We start from the raw sequence: 21,094 nt of genomic DNA, 5'->3' as shown, positions 1-21,094 counted from the left end.
CTTAATCCATTCTATCATTGATGGACATTTGGGTTGGTTCCAAGTCTTTGCTATTGTGAATAGTGCCGCAATAAATACACGTATGCCTGTGTCCTTATAGTAGCATGATTTATAATCCTTTGGGTATATACTCAGTAATGGGATGGCTGGGTCAAATGGTATTTCTAGTTCTAGATCCTTGAGGAATCGCAACACTGTCTTCCACAATGGTTGAACTAGGTTACAGTCCCACCAACAGTGTAAAAGCGTTTCTGTTTCTCCACATCCTCTCCAGCACCTGTTGTCTCCTGACTTTTTAACGATCACCATTCTAACTGGCATGAGGTGGTATCTCATTATGGTTTTGATTTGCATTTCTCAGATGGCCAGTGATGATGAGCATTTTTCCATGTGTCTGTTGGCTGCATAAATGTCTTCTTTTGAGAAGTGTCTGTTCACATCCTTTGCTCACTTTTTGATGGGGTTGTTTGTTTTTTTCTTGTAAATTTGCTTAAGTTCTTTGTAGAGTCTGGATGTTTGCCCTTTGTCAGATGGGTAGATTGCATAGATTTTCTCCCATTCTGTACGTTGCCTGTTCATTCTGTTGGTAGTTTCTTTTGCCATGCAGAAGCTCTTTAGTTTAATTAGATCCCATTTGTCAATTTTGGCTTTTGTTGCCATTGCTTTTGGTGTTTTAGTCATGAAGTCCTTGCCCATACCTATGTCCTGAATGGTATTGCTTAGGTTTTCCTCTAGGGTTTTTATGGTTTTAGGTCTAATATTTAAGTCTTTAATCCATCTTGAATTAATTTTTGTATAAGGTGTAAGAGAGGGATCCAGTTTCAGCTTTCTACATATGGCTAGCCAGTTTTCTCAGTACCATGTATTAAACAGGGAATCCTTTCCCCATTTTGTTTTTGTCAGGTTTGTCAAAGATCAGATGGTTGTAGATGTGTGGTGTTATTTCTGAGGTCTTTATTCTGTTCCATTGGTCTATATGTCTGTTTTGGTACCTTACCTTTCATCTCAGCAGCCTCAAACTGTCATTTGAAAGAATACCACTATTTCTTTCAGAACTTTTATGCAATGAGACACAGGAACCAGTGTCTGTAAAAGCACCTGCCATTGAGAAATAAAGATGTCTAAGCCATTATTTTACTTGTCTTTTAAAAATGAAACGAGGAGTTGGCCAATTTATTTCTAAAGTCACTATGTTATATAGGGAAGCAGGAAGATCTGCATTGGGTAAATGTAACAGACTTTTCTTTCTTCTATGTGGCTCTTTGCATTGGGCTCACCTGGGGAACTGCAAACACTTACTTTAGTTTTTCAGAAATGTAATTTGTTCTGTATGCTTTTATATGTCTGTGAAAATGTTAGAGCGTGTCATATTTTGCTGTGCCATCTTGTGATGTAGTTTGTATAATTTTATAGGTTAGATTTGTAAAGTACATTCATCTGAGTCTAGTAAGTGAAGTAATTTATTATTTTTATTTCTTTCAGTTGTATGGTCTTATTTTGCCCAAGACCTTTGGCCAAAGCAGGGCATAAAAAATTATTTCCAAAAAGTGATACTGAGAAGATATAAAAAATGTGGACGTGAAAATTTACAGTTAAGAAAGTACTGTAAAAGTATGGATGAGTGTAAGGTGCACAAAGAATGTTACAATGGACTTAACCAGTGTTTGACAACTACCCAGAACAAAATATTTCAATGTGACAAATATGTGAAAGTCTTTCATAAATTTTCAAATTCAAACAGACATAAGATAAGACATACTGGAAAGAAATCTTTCAAATGTAAAGAATGTGAAAAGTCATTTTGCATGCCTTCACACTTAGCTCAACATAAAAGAATTCATAGTGGAGAGAAACCCTACAAATGTAAAGAATGTGGGAAAGCCTATAATGAGGCCTCAAACCTTTCTACACATAAAAGAATTCATACTGGAAAGAAACCCTACAAATGCGAAGAGTGTGGAAAAGCCTTTAACCGGCTCTCACACCTTACTACACATAAGATAATTCATACTGGAAAGAAACCCTACAAATGTGAGGAGTGTGGCAAAGCTTTTAACCAATCTGCAAACCTTACTACACATAAGAGAATTCATACTGGAGAGAAACCCTACAAATGTGAAGAATGTGGCAAAGCTTTTAGCCAGTCCTCAACCCTTACTGCACATAAGATAATTCATGCTGGAGAGAAACCCTACAAATGTGAAGAATGTGGCAAAGCTTTTAGCCAGTCCTCAACCCTTACTACACATAAGATAATTCATACTGGAGAGAAATTCTACAAATGTGAAGAATGTGGTAAGGCCTTTAGCCGGTTATCACACCTTACTACACATAAGAGAATTCATTCTGGAGAGAAACCCTACAAGTGTGAAGAATGTGGCAAAACTTTTAAACAATCCTCAACCCTTACTACACATAAGAGAATTCATGCTGGAGAGAAATTCTACAAATGTGAAGTATGTAGCAAAGCCTTTAGCCGGTTCTCACACCTTACTACACATAACAGAATTCATACTGGAGAGAAGCCCTACAAATGTGAAGAATGTGGCAAAGCTTTTAACCTATCGTCACAACTTACTACGCATAAGATAATTCATACTGGAGAGAAACCCTACAAATGTGAAGAATGTGGCAAAGCTTTTAACCAGTCCTCAACTCTTTCTAAACATAAGGTAATTCATACTGGAGAGAAGCCCTACAAATGTGAAGAATGTGGCAAAGCTTTTAACCAGTCCTCACACCTTACTACACATAAGATGATTCATACTGGAGAGAAACCCTACAAGTGTGAAGAATGTGGCAAAGCCTTTAACAACTCCTCTATTCTTAACAGACATAAGATGATTCATACTGGAGAGAAACTCTACAAACCTGAAAGTTGTAACAGTGCTTGTGACAACATTGCAAACATTTCCAAACATAAAAGAAATTGTGCTGGTGAGAAATCATAGAAATATGAATGTGACAAAGCCTTTAAATGGTTATCACACTGGATTGTAGGTAAGGTAATTCATTCTGGAGAAAACTTCTACAGGTGTGAACAGTGTGGCAAAACTTACACAATGCTCAAACCTTATTGCACAGGAAAGCCTTTATACTGGAGAACAAATGTACAAATATAAAGAAAGTAAAAAAGTGATTAATACCTGCGCACATCTTATTCAACATCAGAGAGTTTATACTTAATAGCATTAAAAGTGCAATTACTGTCAAAAGAGTTCAGAAAATATAAGCATTTAAAGTGCTGAAGAGGATTTATTTTTAAGACAAACATTACAAATATAAACAAAGTTGTGGTAACTTTACTTGTAACACAGATCTTGTTGTATTCATTCTGTATTAGAGGCAAACACTGAGGCAATTGCTCAAACTTTGTTCAACATCAGAGAATTTATATCAAAGAAAAACCCTGTAAATGTAATAAATTTAGAAAAAAACATTTATTCAAAAACTACAGGTTAGAAAACTCCAGAGTTCATATTAAAATATTTTTGCATATACAGTAAATAGAAAAAAATATTTAATTCAATGGTAAGTCTATGTAAATATCAGAGAATTTACATTAGAAATATATAAGGCACTGACACTTCAGACTTTACAGTGAATCAGAGTTCTGAGTTTAGAAAATAATCCAAAACTAAACTTGGTAGAAAAATTATTTGTTTATAACTTTAAAAGAGTAGAAGATTTTTTGGAGAGTTACAAGTATACTTTTTTTAGAAAGATTACAGATTTTTTTAAAAGTAAATAACTCAAATTACTTGATACAAATAATGTTGTAATTAACTCAAATTACTTCATGTTAATGTTGTAATTAACTCTCAAATTACTTCATGCTAAAGAAATTAGTTTTTCTTTTTCTTTTTTTTTTTGAGATGGAGTCTTGCTCTGTCGCCCCCCAGGCTGGAGTACAGTGGCACGATCTCAGCTCACTGCAACCTCCATCTCCAGGGTTCAAGTGATTCTCCTGCCTCAGCCTCCCAAGTAGCTGGGATTACAGGTGCACACCACCATGCCCGGCTAAATTTTGTATTTTTAATAGAGCCAGGGTTTTGCCATGTTGGCCAGGCTGGTCTCGAACTCAAGACTTTAGGTGATCTGCCCAGCTTGGCCTCCCACAATGCTGGAATTACAGGTGTTAGCCACTGCGCCTGGCTCATGCTGTTTCTTTATTCCTATTGTATTCATATGTGAAAGCATGTGACCAAAAGATATGAGAGATTATTTTTTATTGGGTGAGCATTTATGACCTCTTTTATGAAAGAGTAAGGACATTAAAATGCATGATGAAAATCTAAAGAGGTTCTTTGTGATTCACTTACAGTATTGAGTGATGCATGAGGTAGGTGTTCAGAGTAATATTCTATGTTATATTGAGAGACAAATTTTTAGTTTTAGTTAAAATTAAAAATAGTACATTTTACTAATTGTACTTTTATGAAAAAAATGCAGTACATGTTAAAAATTTTAGATTATGTGTGAACTTAATTTCTTAATTCAACATTTTTAACAGTTTAAATATTGTGCATTCAATCAAGTCACATTATTCCACTTACTTTAACCTAGTCCACCTTACTCAAGGGTGTAGGTAAAAGGTTGTAACAAGGCTGGGCGCGGTAGCTCACGCCTGTAATCCCAGCACTTTGGGAGGCCAAGGCGGGCGGATCACCTGATGTCGGGAGTTCAAGACCAGCCTGACCGACATGGAGAAACGCCATCTCTACTAAAAATACAAAATTAGCCAGGCATGGTGGCGCATGCCTGTAATCCCAGCTACTTGGGAGGCTGAGGCAGGAGAATCACTTGAACCTGGGAGGCAGAGGTTGTGGTGAGCCAAGATCATGCCATGGCACTCCAGCCTGGGTGACAAAGTGAGACTCCCTCTCAAAAGATAAATAAATAAAATAAATGGTGGTAACAATACACTATTTGGTAAAAGAATGCACTAACATCTGTAGTACTAATCTTTTTCCCAGTGACTTCAAACTACAAATAAGGAATGTTGTTTCTGTAGGTAAAATTTTTATTTATTTTTTCCCATTTAAATTTACTTTTGTTAGTTATTTGAGGCACATAATATTTATGTTATATGTGGCATATTCTGATAAGAGGCATACAATATATAATAATCACATTAGGATAAATGAGGTATCCATCACCTTTAGAATTTATTTTTTGTATTATGAACAGTTCAATTGTACAGTTTTAGTTTTTTTAAAATACACGATTGTTATTGACTACAGGGTTATTTTTATAATAATTATATACAAGTATAAAATTTACACATTTCTGAGTCCTGAATAAATACTTAAAAATAATTTCTTGTATATTTTTCTTTGAATATGTGGCCTCTCTGCTTGCAAACACATACAGGCTTTTAGTTTTGATTTACATAGTGTTAAATATACACATCTATTAGTCTAAATATAAACCTTAGATGTAAGAAGATTATGGATTAAATGTGTTTGAGTATGAGTTTGTAACTATTTTAAGAATAATATTGGAACAAGACATCATTTTAATAAGGTGTCTAATTTTCTTTTCTTTTTTTTTTTTTTTTTGAGACAGAATCTCACTCTGTTGCCTAGGCTGGAGTGCAGTGGCGCGACCTCCGCTCACTGTAACTCTGCCTCCTGGGTTCAAGCAGTTCTCCTGTTTCAGCCTCCCTAGTAGCTCGGACTACAGGCGCAGGCCACCATGCCCAGATAATTTTTGTGTTTTTAATACAGATGGGGTTTCACCATTTTGGTCAGGCTAATCTTGAACTCCTGACCTCAGGTGATCCACCCGCCTCAATCTTCCAAAGTACTGGGATTACAGGCATGAGCCACCACACCTGGTCAGGTGTCTACTTTTCTAGAAAACAAAAATCGTCAAAAGTGAATGCAAATCTATACTCTGTATTGAATTTTACTGTACAATCTTACGGCTTATGCTTCAGAATCTTGCCATTCAAATTCTCTTGTTTTCACTTGCCTGGTACTCATGCTAGACCCATAACTTCCTTGTTTCTGATATATATTTGTTGTTTTATAGTTAATGAGGTATTCATTTTGTGAGCTGCTCTGTGATTATAATAATGATTTTAATGAAATTTAGTTATGGGCTGGGTGCAGTGGATCACTTGAGGTCAGGAGTTCAAGATCAACCTGGTCAATATGGTGAAACCTCATCTCTACCAAAAATACAAAAATTAGCCAGGCATGGTGGCATGCTCCTGTAATCTCAGCTACTGGGAGGCTGAGGCAGGAGAATAGCTTTAACCCGGGAGACAGAGGTCACAGTGAGCCAAGATTGTGCCACTGCTCTCCAGCCTGGGCAACAGAGCAAGACTCCATCTCAAAATAAAATAAGTTTATTCATGTACACAAAATAATTTTTAGCTGTAATTCTAAAATTAGTTCATTAAATTATATTTTATTTAGTTGGAACATTCCATTTCTTTTAATTGGAGAACGCTATATAAGCCTACTTATGTTATTTTTGTTTTCACTTTTTGTGATGGATATAAGTAAATTTATTCATTAGGCAATTTGTTAAGTACTAGGGAAGCTTCATAAGTCATGAGAATGTTTTTATACATAAATGTAGCAAACATGACAGTGCTTGCTGTATAACATGCTCCATGATAAGGCATAAATACTCCTGTGAAAGTTGCAAACTTCAAGTCAGGTGGAAAATATCAAAGGTAAACAAATAACATTGATTCTTCATGTGGAGAGGACATTTTTTTCAGGCTGCAAAGCTGAATTTTGCTGAATTTAAAAAGAAATTCTGCTTCATTTATTTTCTGATTATCTTAAGCTTTGTCTTTTTATGTGTATCCCACCCATGTATACATCATAGCCCTTCTTTTTCTGTGTTAATGGCTGCAGTTTTCCCACTGTTTTTTTCATGCCATGTCATCTCACATGGTATTTTGTGGGTTTTGATGAGAACTTTCGTATTTTTTAATGGACTGAAAAAATGGTTTTAACTGGAGAGTTTGCTTATCAATATAACTTTCAGATCAGTTAATTAAGATAAAAGGCATACATGTCCACAGGCGAGAGGATTAAATCAGTTAGTGTTGTGCTTCTTTCTTTGTAAAAATAAAAAATATTGTTAGAAAAAGAGTCTTACTAGATTCTTACCCAAAGTGTGACAAATATAAAATTTCCTAGAAAATATAGAAATTAGAATTTTAGAGAGTTTATGGTAAGTGAACCATATTAAATTATTATTTTTTAAGACAGAGCCTCACTGTCACCCAGACTGGAGTACAGTGTCACAATCTGGGCTCACTGCAACCTACATATTCCAGGTTCAAGCAATTCTGCCTCAGCCTCCCAAATAGCGGGGATTGTGGGCACCCGCCATCATGCCTGGCTAATTTTTGTATTTTTGTGGAGATAGAGTTTCACCATGTTGGCCAGGCTGGTCTCGAACTCCTCGTGATCCGCCAGCCTCAGCCTCCCAAAGTGCTGGGATTACAGGCATGAGCCACTGCGCCCAGCAAAGAAAACTAATTTATATGAAAGAATGAAAGAGCCCAAATAGTCAAGGCAAATTCAGAAAAAAAAACCCAGAGGCCTCCTATTACCTGATTTAAAATTGTACTACAAGCTACAGTAACCAGTATTACATGGTTCTGGTATGAAAATATACATTTAGATCAATGGAGAAGAGAAAGCCCTGAAATCTACACTTTTACAACCAAGTTAATTTTCACAAAGCCCACAGAAATTAACAAAGGGAAAATAACTCCCTATTTAATAAGTGGGGGCTGGATGCAGTGGCTCACACCTGTAATCCCAGAACTTTGGGAGGCTGAGGCTGGTGGATCATGAGGTCAAGAGTTCGAGGCCAGCCTGCCAACAGGGTGAAACCCTGTCTACTAAAATACAAAAATCAGCCAGGTGTGGTAGCAGGCACCTGTAGTCCCAGCTACTCGGGAGGCTGAGGCAGAAGAATCACTTGAACCTGGGAGGTGGAGGTTGCAGTGAGCCAAGATGGCGCCACTGCACTCCAGCCTGTGCGACAGAGTGAGTCTGTTTCAAAAGTAATATAATAATAATAATAATAAATGGTACAGGGAAAACTGGTTATATGCAGAAAAAAGTGGACTCCTACCTCTTTCCATATAGAAAATAAAAGTCAAGATAGATTAAGGACTTATCTGTGAGTTTTCAAGCTACACAAATCCTAGAAGAACATTTAGAAAGGACTGTTCTGGACACTGGCCTCTGGAATGAATTTATGAATAGCATCTTAAAAGTGCAACAACAATAAAAATCAAAAATTTGCATCTAATTAAACTAAAGAGCTTCTGCACAGCCAAAGAAACTATCAACAAAGGAAACAGACACCCTACAATATGAAATAAAATGTTTGCAAAGTGCATACAACTGATTAATATATCGAATCTATAAGAAATTTAATTTGACAAAGCAGAAAATATCAACACTTCTCAAAGAAATAAGCGTTGCCAATAAACATTCAAAAAAAATGCTTAACATCTGTAATCATCAGAGATGTAAATCAAAATGACAATATGATACCATTTCACACCAGTTAGAATGGCTGTTATCATAAGTCAAAAAATAACATGTTGAAGATGTGGAGAAACAGCTTTCTGTTTCAACTTCATCCCGACTTCAGGAGAAACAGGTGCCTATAAATCTTTGGATAAGAAAAATGAGGTACTTAGAGACTGCAATACTATGCAGTCACAGAAAAGAATGAAATAATGTCCCTTGTGGCAACATGAATGCAGCAGAAGGCCATTAATGTAAGCAAATTAACAGATCAGTAAAACAAATACCACATGTTCTCACTTGTGTGTGGGAGGTAAACATTGGGTGCACATGGAAACAAAGATGAAAACAATAAACACTGAGAATTCCAAAAAGATGGAAGAAGAAAGGGAGACAAACGCTGAAAAACTACTTATCAGGTGTAGTGTACTCTGCTTGGGCAATGGGATAGTTAAAAGTGTCCAAACTTCAACACCATGCAGTATACCTATGCTACCAATCTGCAGGTGTATTCCCTGAATCTAAAATAGAAATAACAAGATGTTTTGTGGTATAATGAAATGTTATATTTCTGTAGTTCGAAGTTAATAGTTGGACTTAGCAGTGAAAGACAGAATTATTTACTCCTTAAGACAGAGGGGTAAATGTTTCTATACCCAGTCTCCCCACATTTTGCAAGCTATCTTCTCTGAAAGCTCTTGGCCTATAGCCCAAGATGTCTTTTATTCCCAAGTGTGCAGTTAAAATAGTTGACTCTGGATTTAAGGGAGGTTCCAAGATGGTCAAGTAGGAACAGCTCCAGTGTACAGCTCCCAGCGTGAGCGACACAGAAGATGGGTGATTTTCTGCATTTCCAACTGAGGTACTGGGTTCATCTCACTGGGGCTTGTTGGACAGTGGGTGCAGCCCACGGAGAGTGAGCCGAAGCAGGGCGGGGCATCACCTCACCCAGGTAGTGCAAGGGGTTGGGGAATTCCCTTTCCTAGCTGAGGGAAGCCATGACAGATTGTAGGTGGAAAATCGGACACTCCTACCCTAATACTGTGCTTTTCCAATGGTCTTAGCAAACGGCACACCAGGAGATTATATCCCATGCCTGGCTCGGAGGGTCCCATGCCCACGAAGCCTCACTCACTGCTAGCACAGAAGTCTGAGATCAAACTGCAAGGCTGCAGCGAGGCTGGGGAAGGGGCGTCCATCGTTGCTGAGGCTTCAGTAGGTAGACAAAGTGGCTGGGAAGCTCAAACTGGGTGGAGCCCACCACAGCTCAAGGAGGCCTGCCTGCCTCTGTAGACTCCCACCTCTGGGGCCAAGGCATAGCCGAACAAAAGGCAGCAGAAACTTCTGCAGACTTAAATGCCCCTGTCTGACAGCTTTGAAGAGAGTAGTGGTTCTCCCAGCACAGTTTGAGATCTGAGAATGGACAGACTGCCTTCTCAAGTGGGTCCCTGACCCCCAAGTAGCCTAACTAGGCAACACCTCCCAGTAGGGACTGACTGACACCTCATATGGCTGGGTGCCCCTCGGAGACGAAGCTTCCAGAGGAAAGATCAGGCAGCAACATTTGCTATTCTGCAATATTTGCTGCTCTGCAGCCTCCGCTGGTGATACCCAGGCAAACTCCAACAGACCTGCAACTGAGGGTCCTGACTGTTAGAAGGAAAACTAACAAACAGAAAGGACATCCACACCAAAACCCAATCTGTACGTCACTATCATCAAAGACCAAAGGTAGATAAAACCCACAAAGATGGGGAGAAACCAGAGCAGAAAAGCTGAAAATTCTAAAAACCAGAGTGCCTCTTCTCCTCCAAAGGAAAGCAGCTCCTTGCCAGCAACGGAACAAAGTTGGATGGTGAATGACGTTCACGAGTTGAGAGAAGAAGACTTCAGACGATGGATAATAATAAACTTCTTCGAGCTAAAGGAGGATGTTCCAACCCATCACAAAGAAGCTAAAAACCTTGAAAAAAGATTAGACGAATGGCTAACTAGAATAAACATCATAGAGAAGACCTTAAATGACCTGATGGAGCTGAAAACCACGGCAAGAGAACTATGTGACGCATGCACAAGCTTCAGTAGCTGATTTGATCAAGTGGGAGAATGAGTATCAGTGATCAAAGATCAAATGAATGAAATGAAGTGAGAAAAGAAGTTTAGAGAAAAAAGAGTAAAAAGAAATGAACAAAGCCTCCAAGAAATAAGGACTATGTGAAAAGACCAAATCTACGTCTGATTGGTGTACCTGAAAGTGATGGAGAGAATGGAACCAAGTTGGAAAACACTCTCCAGGATATTATCCAGGAGAACTTCCTCAACCTAGCAAGGCAGGCCAACATTCAAGTTCAGGAAATACAGAGAATACCAGAAAGATACTCCTCGAGAAGAGCAACTCCAAGACAAATAATTGTCAGGTTTGCCAAAGTTGAAATGAAGGAAAAAATGTTAAGGGCAGCCAGAGAGAAAGGTCGGGTTACCCACAAAGGGAAGCCCATCAGACTAACAGTGGATCTCTCGGCAGAAACTCTACAAGCCAGAAGAGACTGGGGGCCAATATTCAACATTCTTATTTTATTTTATTTTATTTTGAGACAGAGTCTTGCTCTATTGCCCAGGCTTTAGTGCAGTGGTGCGATGTCGGCTCACTGCAATATCTGCCTCCCGGGTTCACACCATTCTTCTGCCTCAGCCTCCTGAGTAGCTGGGACTGCAGGCGCCTGCCACCATGCCCAGCTAATTTTTTGTATTTTTAGTAGAGATGGGGTTTCACTGTGTTAGCCAGAATGGTCTCGATCTCTTGACCTCGTGATCCACCCACCTCAGCCTCCCATAGTGCTGGGATTACAGGCATGAGCCACCACGCCCAACTCAACATTCTTAAAAGATTTTCAGCCCAGAATTTCATATCCAGCCAAGCTAAGCTTCATAAGTGAAGGAGAAATAAAATCCTTTACAGACAAACTAAATGCTGAGAGATTTTGTCACCACCAGGCCTGCCTTACAAGAGCTCCTGAAGGAAGCACTAAACATGGAAAGGAACAACTGGTATCAGCCACTGCAAAGACATGCCAAATTGTAAAGACCATCAATGCTAGGCAGAAACTGCATCAACTAATGAGCAAAATAACCAGCTAACATCATAATGACAGGATCAAATTACAATATTAACCTTAAATATAAATGGGATAAATGCCCCAATTAAAAGACACAGACTGGCAAATTGGATAAAGAGTCAAGACCCATCAGTGTGCTATATTCAGGAGACCCATCTCACCTGCAGAGACACACATAGGCTCAAAATAAAGGGATGGAGGAAGATCTACCAAGCAAATGGAAAAAAAAAAAAGCAGGGGTTGCAATCCTAGTCTCTGATGAAACAGACTTTAAACCAACAAAGATCAATAGAGACGAAGAAGGCCATTACATAATGGTAAAGGGATCAATGCAATTAGAAGAGCTAACCTAAATATATATGCACCCAATACAGGAGCACCCATATTCATAAAGCAAGTCCTTAGAGACCTACAAAGAGACTTAGACTCCCACACAATAATGGGAATCTTTAACACCCTGCTGTTGACATTAGACTGATCAATGAGACAGAAAGTTAACAAGGATATCCAGGAATTGAACTCAGCTCTCCACCAAGTGTACCTAATAGATATCTACAGAACTCTCCGCCCCAAATCAATGGAATATACATTCTTCTCAACACTACATCGCACTTATTCCAAAATTGACCACATAGTTGGAAGTAAAGCCCTCCTCAGCAAATGTAAAAGAACAGAAATTATAACAAACTGTCTCTCAGACCACAGTGCAATCAAACTAGAACTCAGGATTAAGAAACTCACTTAAAACCACTCAACTACATGGAGACTGAACAACCTGCTCCTGAATGACTACTGGGTACATAACAAAATGAAGGCAGAAATAAAGATGTTCTTTGAAACAAATGAGAACAAAGACACAACATACCAGAATCTCTGGGTCACATTTAAAGCAGTGTGTAGAGGGAAATTTATAGAACTAAATGCCCACAAGAGAAAGCAGGAAAGATCTAAAATTGACACCCTAACATCACAATTAAAAGAACTAGAGAAGTGGCCAGGCACAGTGGCTCACGACTGTAATCCCAGCACTTTGGGAGGCCGAAGCGGGCAGATCACGAGGTCAGGAGATCGAGACCATCCTGGCTAACACGGTGAAACCCCGTCTCTACTAAAAAAAAAAAAAAAAAAAAAAAATTAGCCGCACGTGGTGGCAGGCGCCTGTAGTCCCAGCTACTCGGGAGGCTGAGGCAGGAGAATGGTGTGAACCTGGGAGGTGGAGCTTGCAGTGAGCTGAGATCGTGCCACTGCACTCCAACCTTGGCGACAGAGTAAGACTCCATCTCAAAAAAAAAAAAAAAAAAACAAAAAAAAACTAGAGAAGCAAGAGCAAACACATTCAAAAGTTAGCAGAAATCAAGAAAGAACTAAGATCAGAGCAAAATTAAAGGAGATAGAGACATAAAAAACCCTTTAAAAAAATCAATGAATCCAGGAGCTGGTTTTTTGAAAAGATCAACAAAATTGATAGACCGTTAGCAAGACTAATAAGAAAAGAGAGTAGATGCAATAAAAGATGATAAAGGTGATATCACCACAGATCCCACAGAAATACAAACTACCATCAGAGAATACTATGAACACCTCTACACAAATAAACTAGAAAATCTAGAAGAAATGGATAAGTTCCTGGACACATGCACCCTCCCAAGACTAAACCAGGAAGAAGTTGAATCCCTGAATAGACCAATAACTGGCTCTGAAATTGAGGCAATAATTAATAGCCTACCAACTAAAAAAAGTCCAGGACCAGATGGATTCACAGCCAAATTCTACCAGAGGTACAAAGAGGAGCTGGTACCATTCCTTCTGAAACTGTTCCACTCAATAGAAAAAGAGGAAATCCTCCCTAACTCATTTTATGAGGCCAGCATCATCCTGATACCAAATCTTGGCAGAGACACAGCAGAAAAAAGAGAATTTAGACCAATATCCCTGATGAACATCGATGCAAAAATCCTCAATAAAATACTGGCTAAATGAATCCAGCAGTGCATCAAAAAGCTTATCCACCACGATCAAGTTAGTTTCATCCCTGGGATGCAAGGCTGGTTCGCCATACATAAATCAATAAATGTAATCCATCATATAAACAGAACCAAAGACAAAAACCACATGATTATCTCAATACATGCAGAAAAGACTTTTGACAAAATTCAATAGCCCTTCATGCTAAAAACTCTCAATCAACTAGGTATTGATGGGACGTATCTCAAAATAATAAGAGCTATTTATGACAAACCCACAGCCAATATCATGCTGAATGGGCAAAAACTGGAAGCATTCCCTTTGAAAACTGGCACAAGAGAGGAATGCCCTTTCTCACCACTCTTATTCAACATAATGTTGGAAGTTCTGGCCTGGGCAATCAGGCAAGAGAAAGAAATAGTGTGTATTCAAATAGGAAACAAGGAAGTCAAATTGTCCCTGTTTGCAGATGACATGATGGTATATTGGTCTCAGCCCAAAATCTCCTTCAGCTGATAAGCAACTTCAGCAAAGTCTCAGGATACTAATGTGCAGAAATCACAAGCATTCCTATACACCATTAACAGACAAACAGCCAAATCATGAGTGAAATCTCATTCACAATTGCTTCAAAGGGAATAAAATACCTAGGAATCCAACTTACAAGGGATGTGAAGGACCTCTTCTAGGAAAACTACAAACCACTGCTCAACAAAATAAAAGAGGACACAAACAAATGTAAGAACATTCCATGCTCATGGATAGGAAGATCAATATCGTGAAAATGGCCATACTGCCCAAAGTAATTTATAGACTCAATGCCATACCCATCAAGCTACCAATGACTGTCTGCACAGAATTGGAAAAAACTACTTTAAAGTTCATATGGAACCAAAAAAGAGACTGCATTGCCAAGACAATCCTAAGCCAAAAGAACAAAGCTGGAGGCATCACGCTACCTGACTTCAAACTATACTACAAGGCTACAGTAACCAAAACAACATGGTACTAGTACCAAAACAGAGATATAGACCAATGGAACAGAACAGAGCCCTCAGAAATAATACCACACATCTACAAGAATCTGATCTTTGACAAACCTGTCCCTATTTAATAAACGGTGCTGGGAAAACTGGCTAGCCATATGTAGAAAGCTGAAACTGGATCCCTTCCTTACACCTTATACAAAAATTAATTCAAGTTGGATTAAAGACTTAAATGTTAGAGCTAAAACCATAAAAACCCTAGAGGAAAACCTAGGTAATACCATTCAGGACATGGGCTTGGGCAAGGACTTCATGACTAAAACACCAAAAGCAATGGCAACAAAAGCCAAAATTGACAAATGGGATCTAATTAAACTAAAGAGCTTCTTCATAGCAAAAGAAAACACCATCAGAGTGAACAGGCAACCTACAGAATGGGAGAAAATTTTTACAATCTACTCATCTGACAAAGGGCTAATATCCAGAATCTACAAAGAACTTAAATTTACAAGAAAAAATCCAACAACCACATCAAAAAGTGGGTGAAGGATATGAACAGACGCTTTTCAAAAGAAGACATTTATGCAGCCAACAGACACGTGAAAAAATGCTCATCATCACTAGCCATCAGAGAAATGCAAATCAAAACCACAATGAGATACCATCTCACACCAGTTAGAATGGCAATCATTAAAAAGTCAGGAAAAAACAGGTGCTGGAGAGGATGTGGAGAAATAGGAACACTTTTACACCGTTGGTGGGAGTGTAAACTAGTTCACCCATTGCAGAAGACAGTGTTGCGATTCCTCAATTACCATTTGACCCAGCCATCCCTTTACTGGGTATATACCCAAAGGATTATAAATCATGCTGCTATAAAGACACATGCACAAGTGTGTTTACTGCAGCACTATTCACAATAGCAAAGAGTTGGAACCAATCCAGATGTCCATCAATGATAGACTGAATTAAGAAAATGTGGCACATATACACCATGAAATACTGTGCAGCCATAGAAAAGGATGAGTTCATGTCCATTGTAGGGACATGGATGAAGCTGGAAACCATCATTCTGAGCAAACAATCACAGGACAGAAAACCAAGCACCACATGTTCTCACTCATAGGTGGGAATTGAAGAATGAGAACACCTGGACACAGAGTGGGGACCATCACACACTGGGGCCTGTTGTGGGGTGTGGGGAAGGGGGAGGTATAGCTTTAGGAGATATACCTAATGTAAATGACAAGTTAATGGGTGCAGCACACCAACATGGCACATGTATACATATGTAACAAACATGCACGTTGTGCACACGTACCATAGAACTTGAAGTATAATTTTAAAAAAAGATGACTCTACATCTGTATTTTTTATGTATTAACTATACACTAGACTATATAATTTGTTACTCTTTTTGAGGAAAAGTGGTAGGTGATTTAGTCACTTCTTTTTTTAAAGAATGAACCATTTTTGAAAATATGAGGCTGTGAAGATCATGCTAAATTACTGAGTTAACAAGAGAAAATATTTTTCTTAAAAAAAGCATAGAAGTCTTATGACCATAGCCGAAGAATGATGAAACAGAGATTGTGTGTTAAAACCACACTGCTGCAACCATTCCATCACAATCATTCTCAGGAAAAAACAATAATGGGTCAGAAGGAATTTTTAGAAGTTTTTTGATTCTATATTTGCTTCATTCTTTTTCTTTTTTCTCTTTATGAGATGGAATTTCGCTCTTGTCACCCAGGTTGGAGTGCAATAACATGATCTCAGCTCACTGCAACCTCCACCTACTGGGTTCAAGCAATTCTCCTGCATCAGCCTCCCAAGTAGCTAGGATTACAGTTCCTCACCACCACACCCGGCTAATTTTTGTATTTTCAGTAGAGATGGGGTTTCACCATGTTGTTCAGGCTGGTCTCGAACTCCTGACTTCAGGTGATCCACATGCCTCGGCTTCCCAAATTACTGGGATTACAGGCATGATCCACTGCACCCAGCCCATTATTTTTCATATAGAAGTCTGTACTTCGACAAAAGAAGCCGTGAATTTCAAGTTAACATGTGCACACATATATATTCTCCATAGAAAGCGACTGCTGTGTTTACAATAAAGGTGTAACATTTCTGATCTTTGGGCTGCTGTGTTTGTGTGAAATAAGAAGGCAGCAAGTAAAGCAGAGTCAACCATGACTTTCTAGTTTCAACGCCACAGCTCTGAAATATAATGTTATGTCAACTGGAAATAATGACAGTATTTCAAAACTGAAAAAAAAAATTGATAACTTTATATTTTTAGTTATTTATATTTCATAAAAACTAGTTTCTGAATTGTTATATGTTAAACAACTTGAAAATGCAGATAGCTAAAAGTTTCATCTAGATGATAGTATTAATATTTTAATAGCTTTTAATTGTGAATCAAATTTGCTTCTTTGTGTTTACTGGAAAGCAGTTATTTATCTTCTACGTGTAAATAAAGGAAAGGCTTTCCGTAATCCTAATCATACAGATCTCCTAAAATTAGCACTATGTTTAGATTTGAATAAAATTCATAGGCCTGTAAGTGATGTAAAGTTAATATTTCTTTCTAATAAAAGTGAAACAGCAATAGAAGTAAGTTGTTAAAATGAGTTTAAAAAGCTTCACGTATTTATTAAATAACATATAATGCCGCATTATAAGTGACTAGTCAGTAATTTCAATCTATTCACTGAGAAGACAATATTCTTATTCAATCAAAAAAAGTTATACACTTTCAGAAACTGTAGATCACTCAATATATAATAATGTACATGGATACCACAAATTATATAATAGGCTCATTCTTGCCTTTAATATAAAAATTCAATATATTTCAAAAGTAAAATTGGTGGCTCCTAGAAATCATGAGAGGAAAACCATTGTTAGTATCTATTTACCAAAGTGTGTTAAGCTTAGCAATGGGTACTTTTTTTTTTCTTTTCTTTTTTTTTTTTTTTGAGATGGAGTCTCGCTTTGTTTCCCAGGCTGGAGTGCAGTGGCGGTATCTCAGCTCACCGCATTCTCCACCTCCTGGGCTCAAGCAATTCTCCTGCCTCAGCCTCCTGGGTAGCTGGGATTACAGGCACCCGCCACCATGCCCAGCTAATTTTTTGTATTTTTAGTAGATGGGGTTTTACCATGTTGGCCAGGCTGGTCTCAAACTCCTGACCTCAAGTGGTCTGTCCACCTCTGCCTCCCAAAATGCTGGGATTACAGGTGTGAGCCATTGTGACCGGCCGGTAATGAGTACTTTAAACCAAAAGTGGATTTGTAAATACTATCTATGGTAAAAAGAAGTGGTTTTTAAGTTCCTATGTATTTCTATTAAATTTAAAATTTAAAGCCAAAATATTAGGTCAAGAATAAAAACAAACATTGGTTGAGATGGGGTTGAGCATAATGGTTAAAATTGAAACTCAGTGTTTGGTTGTTCCTGATTGCATCCCAGTTCGGCCACTTAACGGTTGTGTGACCTAAACATAGTTTCTTGCCTCTCTGTGCATGACTCTTCAGCTGTACAGTGAGGATAATAGGGCCTAAATCCTAGGGTTTTGGTAAAATTAAAGCAGTTAATGCAAATAAAGGAGCCCTAAAAATGCCCAGCACATAGCTAGTGTACAGGAAATTTATTAGCTCTTATTTGTTGATTCTGTTAGATCATGACAAATGTTAAGCCTGAAAACAAGATGGCCATACCACTGGCTTGTAACCCATGTTCATTCTAATTCTTCCATCTGTGGCTATAATAGTAGTTGAATGTTTCTAACACTATCCTTGGCAAATTCCCATATATTCACATACAGCATGGATATAAATATTATGAAAAAATGTCTCATTGAGAACTGCTGTCTAGGACACTAGTAACACTAGATATACAACCACTTAAATGCTGAGTGTCAGTTTTATAATTAGAGAATGAAGCAAATTGTTTTATAACTTGTTTAATAAACTTGTGATTTATGTTTATTTGGTTAAATTTATTTATTTATTTATTCATTTATTTATTTAGAGACAGAGTCTTGCCCTGTCACCCAGGCTGGAGTGCAGTGGTGTGATTTCAACACACTGCAAACTTCACCTCCCAGGTTCAAGCAATTCTCCTGCCTCAGCCTCCTGAATAGCTGGGATTACAGGTGCCTGCCAACATACCTGGCTAATTTTTGTATTTTTAGTAGAGACAGGGTTTCACCATGTTGGCCAGGCTGGTCTCAAACTCCTGACCTCAGGCTATCCACCCACCTCGGCCTCCCAAAGTGCTGCGATTACAGACGTGAACCACTGCACTCGGCCTAAATGTATTTAAAATATATATTTAAATAACTTTTTTTCTCTAACAAGTGAAAAAAAATTATTTACAAATTTAGAGAGGTTTTACTCCAAACAGTTGTTTAGAGTCTGTCTTTTAAGGTATTATATTATTTTGAACATTAAAAATCAACATATTTTATTTGAGTGTTGGTTGGTTCAGACTATTCATAGTTTTAAAAGTTTACTAACTTACATCACTAACTGAGCAAGCCATTGAAATAAAATATGTATATGTTTTCTGAAATTATAAGATGAATGAACACTTTTTTCTCTGGTGCAATTTCTTAAAGTTTCTCTCATTTAAAAAAAACCCAATATTAATAGTATTTTTGATTGGCAAATCAGAGTTGTATAATTTATGGGGTAAAATGTGATGTTTCAATATATGCATATATATAATATAAGTCGAGTTTAATAACATATCAACTTGCTTACCAATCATTTTTTTGTGGTGATACATTTGAAATTTAGTTATTTTGAAATACAGTACTTGGCCAGGTGCCGTGGCTCATGCCTGTAATCCCAGCACTTTGAGAGGCTGAGGGGGTCAGGCAGATCACCTGAGGTTGGGAGTTAAAGACTCAGCCTGACCAACATGGAGAAAGCCTGTCTCTACTAAAAATACAAAATTAGCCAGACATGGTGGCGCATGCCTGTAATTACAGCTACTCGGGAGGCTACAGCAGGAGAATCGATTGAACCCAGGAGGTGGAGGTTACAGTGAGCCGAGATCGTGCCATTGCACTCTAGCCTGGGCAACAAGAGCGAAACTCCGTCAAAAAAAAAAAAAAAAGAAAAAGAAAAAGAAAAGAAAGGAAGGGAAAGAAAATAAAAAGAAAGAAGAAAGAAAAAGAGAGAAAGAAAACTTTATAGTTTACTGTCATCATCCTGCTGTGCAATAAATCTGGAAATCTACTTATCCTATTTAAAACCTTGTACCCTTTGATCAACAACTTCCTATTTCCTTCCCACCACACCCAGCTTCCAGTAACTATTATTCCACTTTCTACTTTTTTGAGTTAGAATTTATTAAATTCTAGATGTAAATGAGATCATGCAGTATTTGTCTTTTTGTGTCAGTCTTATTTCAGCTAACATAATGTCTTCCAAATTTATCTATATTGTTTTAAAGGGCTGGATTTATCCCTTTTGATGGCTGAATAGTATTCCATTGTGTATTTATACTTTTTTTTTTTTTTTTTTGAGACTCACTCTCACCCAGACTGGAGTGCAGTGGCATGATCTCAACTCACTGCAACCTCTGCCTCCCAGGTTCAAGTGATTCTCCTGCCTCAACATCCCAAGTAGCTGGGACTACAGGTGCCCGCCACCATGCCCAGCTAATTTTTCTATTTTTTAGTAGAAACATCATTTCCCCATTTTGGCCAGGCTGGTCTTGAACTCCTGATCTCAGATGATGCACCCACCTTGGCCTCCCAAAGTGCTGGCATTACAGGCATGGGCCACTGCACCCAGCCTAACAATCATTTTTAATAAAATTTAGCACATTGAATAATTGAATACATTTCATTGTTATATATGTGTGTAAATGTATAAAATGTACATGAAAAAGAAGCCAGAAAAAAGATGTTAACATTTGTAATAAAATGGGAAGGTAGTTAATTATTATTTAAATGATATCTTTGTTTACTTAGATAACAAAAGAAACTACAAGACTACTTTAATAGTCTATTCAGATGGGTAGAAAAAATTCTAAGATGATTGCCAGGATTCCCAATCTGTTGCACACCTGCTGTGTAATCCTCTCCTTTGGAGTGTAAAAAAAATGTGACTTACTGTGGGGGAAAATCACTCATGAAATTAGGCTGCTAGTATGTTCTGTTCATCAAAAGGAAGATTATCCTGATTGGGCTAAACTTAATCAGAGGTGCTTTTATGAGAAAGAGACACATCTTAGAAAAACCCCTCTGCTGGCCTGGAAGTGAGTGACTTCTGGGTGGAACATGTAAGCTGCTTATGGTGACCACATGGAAGAAAATATATTTGTATATTATCATCATTCCTGCCTCCCACATGTTGCTTCCAGTGGGGAGGAAGAGAGGATCTCATGACAGAGATAAAAAGAGGATATCCTTCATTCAAGAAATAATCACCTCTCATCTGGGATAGCTTAAGATAAAGAGAAGAGACCACAACATGAGCAAATCAATGG

The 21,094-nt window shown here is 37.9% G+C and overlaps 1 protein-coding gene and 1 long non-coding RNA gene across 2 annotated transcripts in view; one reads left to right on the top strand and one right to left on the bottom strand.

Annotated features, from left to right (window-relative positions):
- Nucleotides 1–5,542, top strand: part of LOC100445047 (zinc finger protein 98) — a 33,703-nt gene extending 28,161 nt beyond the window's left edge. The window contains exon 4 of the mRNA XM_024237295.3: nucleotides 1,483–5,542. Coding sequence (XP_024093063.2) covers nucleotides 1,483–2,951 — 1,469 coding nt within the window. The 3' untranslated portion in view covers nucleotides 2,952–5,542. The remainder of the gene's footprint in view (nucleotides 1–1,482) is intronic.
- Nucleotides 1–21,094, bottom strand: part of LOC129051925 (uncharacterized) — a 62,774-nt gene that overhangs the window by 18,560 nt on the left and 23,120 nt on the right. The window lies entirely within an intron of this gene.

Source organism: Pongo abelii, chromosome 20 (assembly GCF_028885655.2).
Source record: "Pongo abelii isolate AG06213 chromosome 20, NHGRI_mPonAbe1-v2.0_pri, whole genome shotgun sequence".
NCBI lineage: Eukaryota > Metazoa > Chordata > Mammalia > Primates > Hominidae > Pongo > Pongo abelii.
The sequence above is the reverse complement of the archived record's forward strand: the minus strand, read 5'-3'. Positions and strand labels throughout refer to the sequence as shown.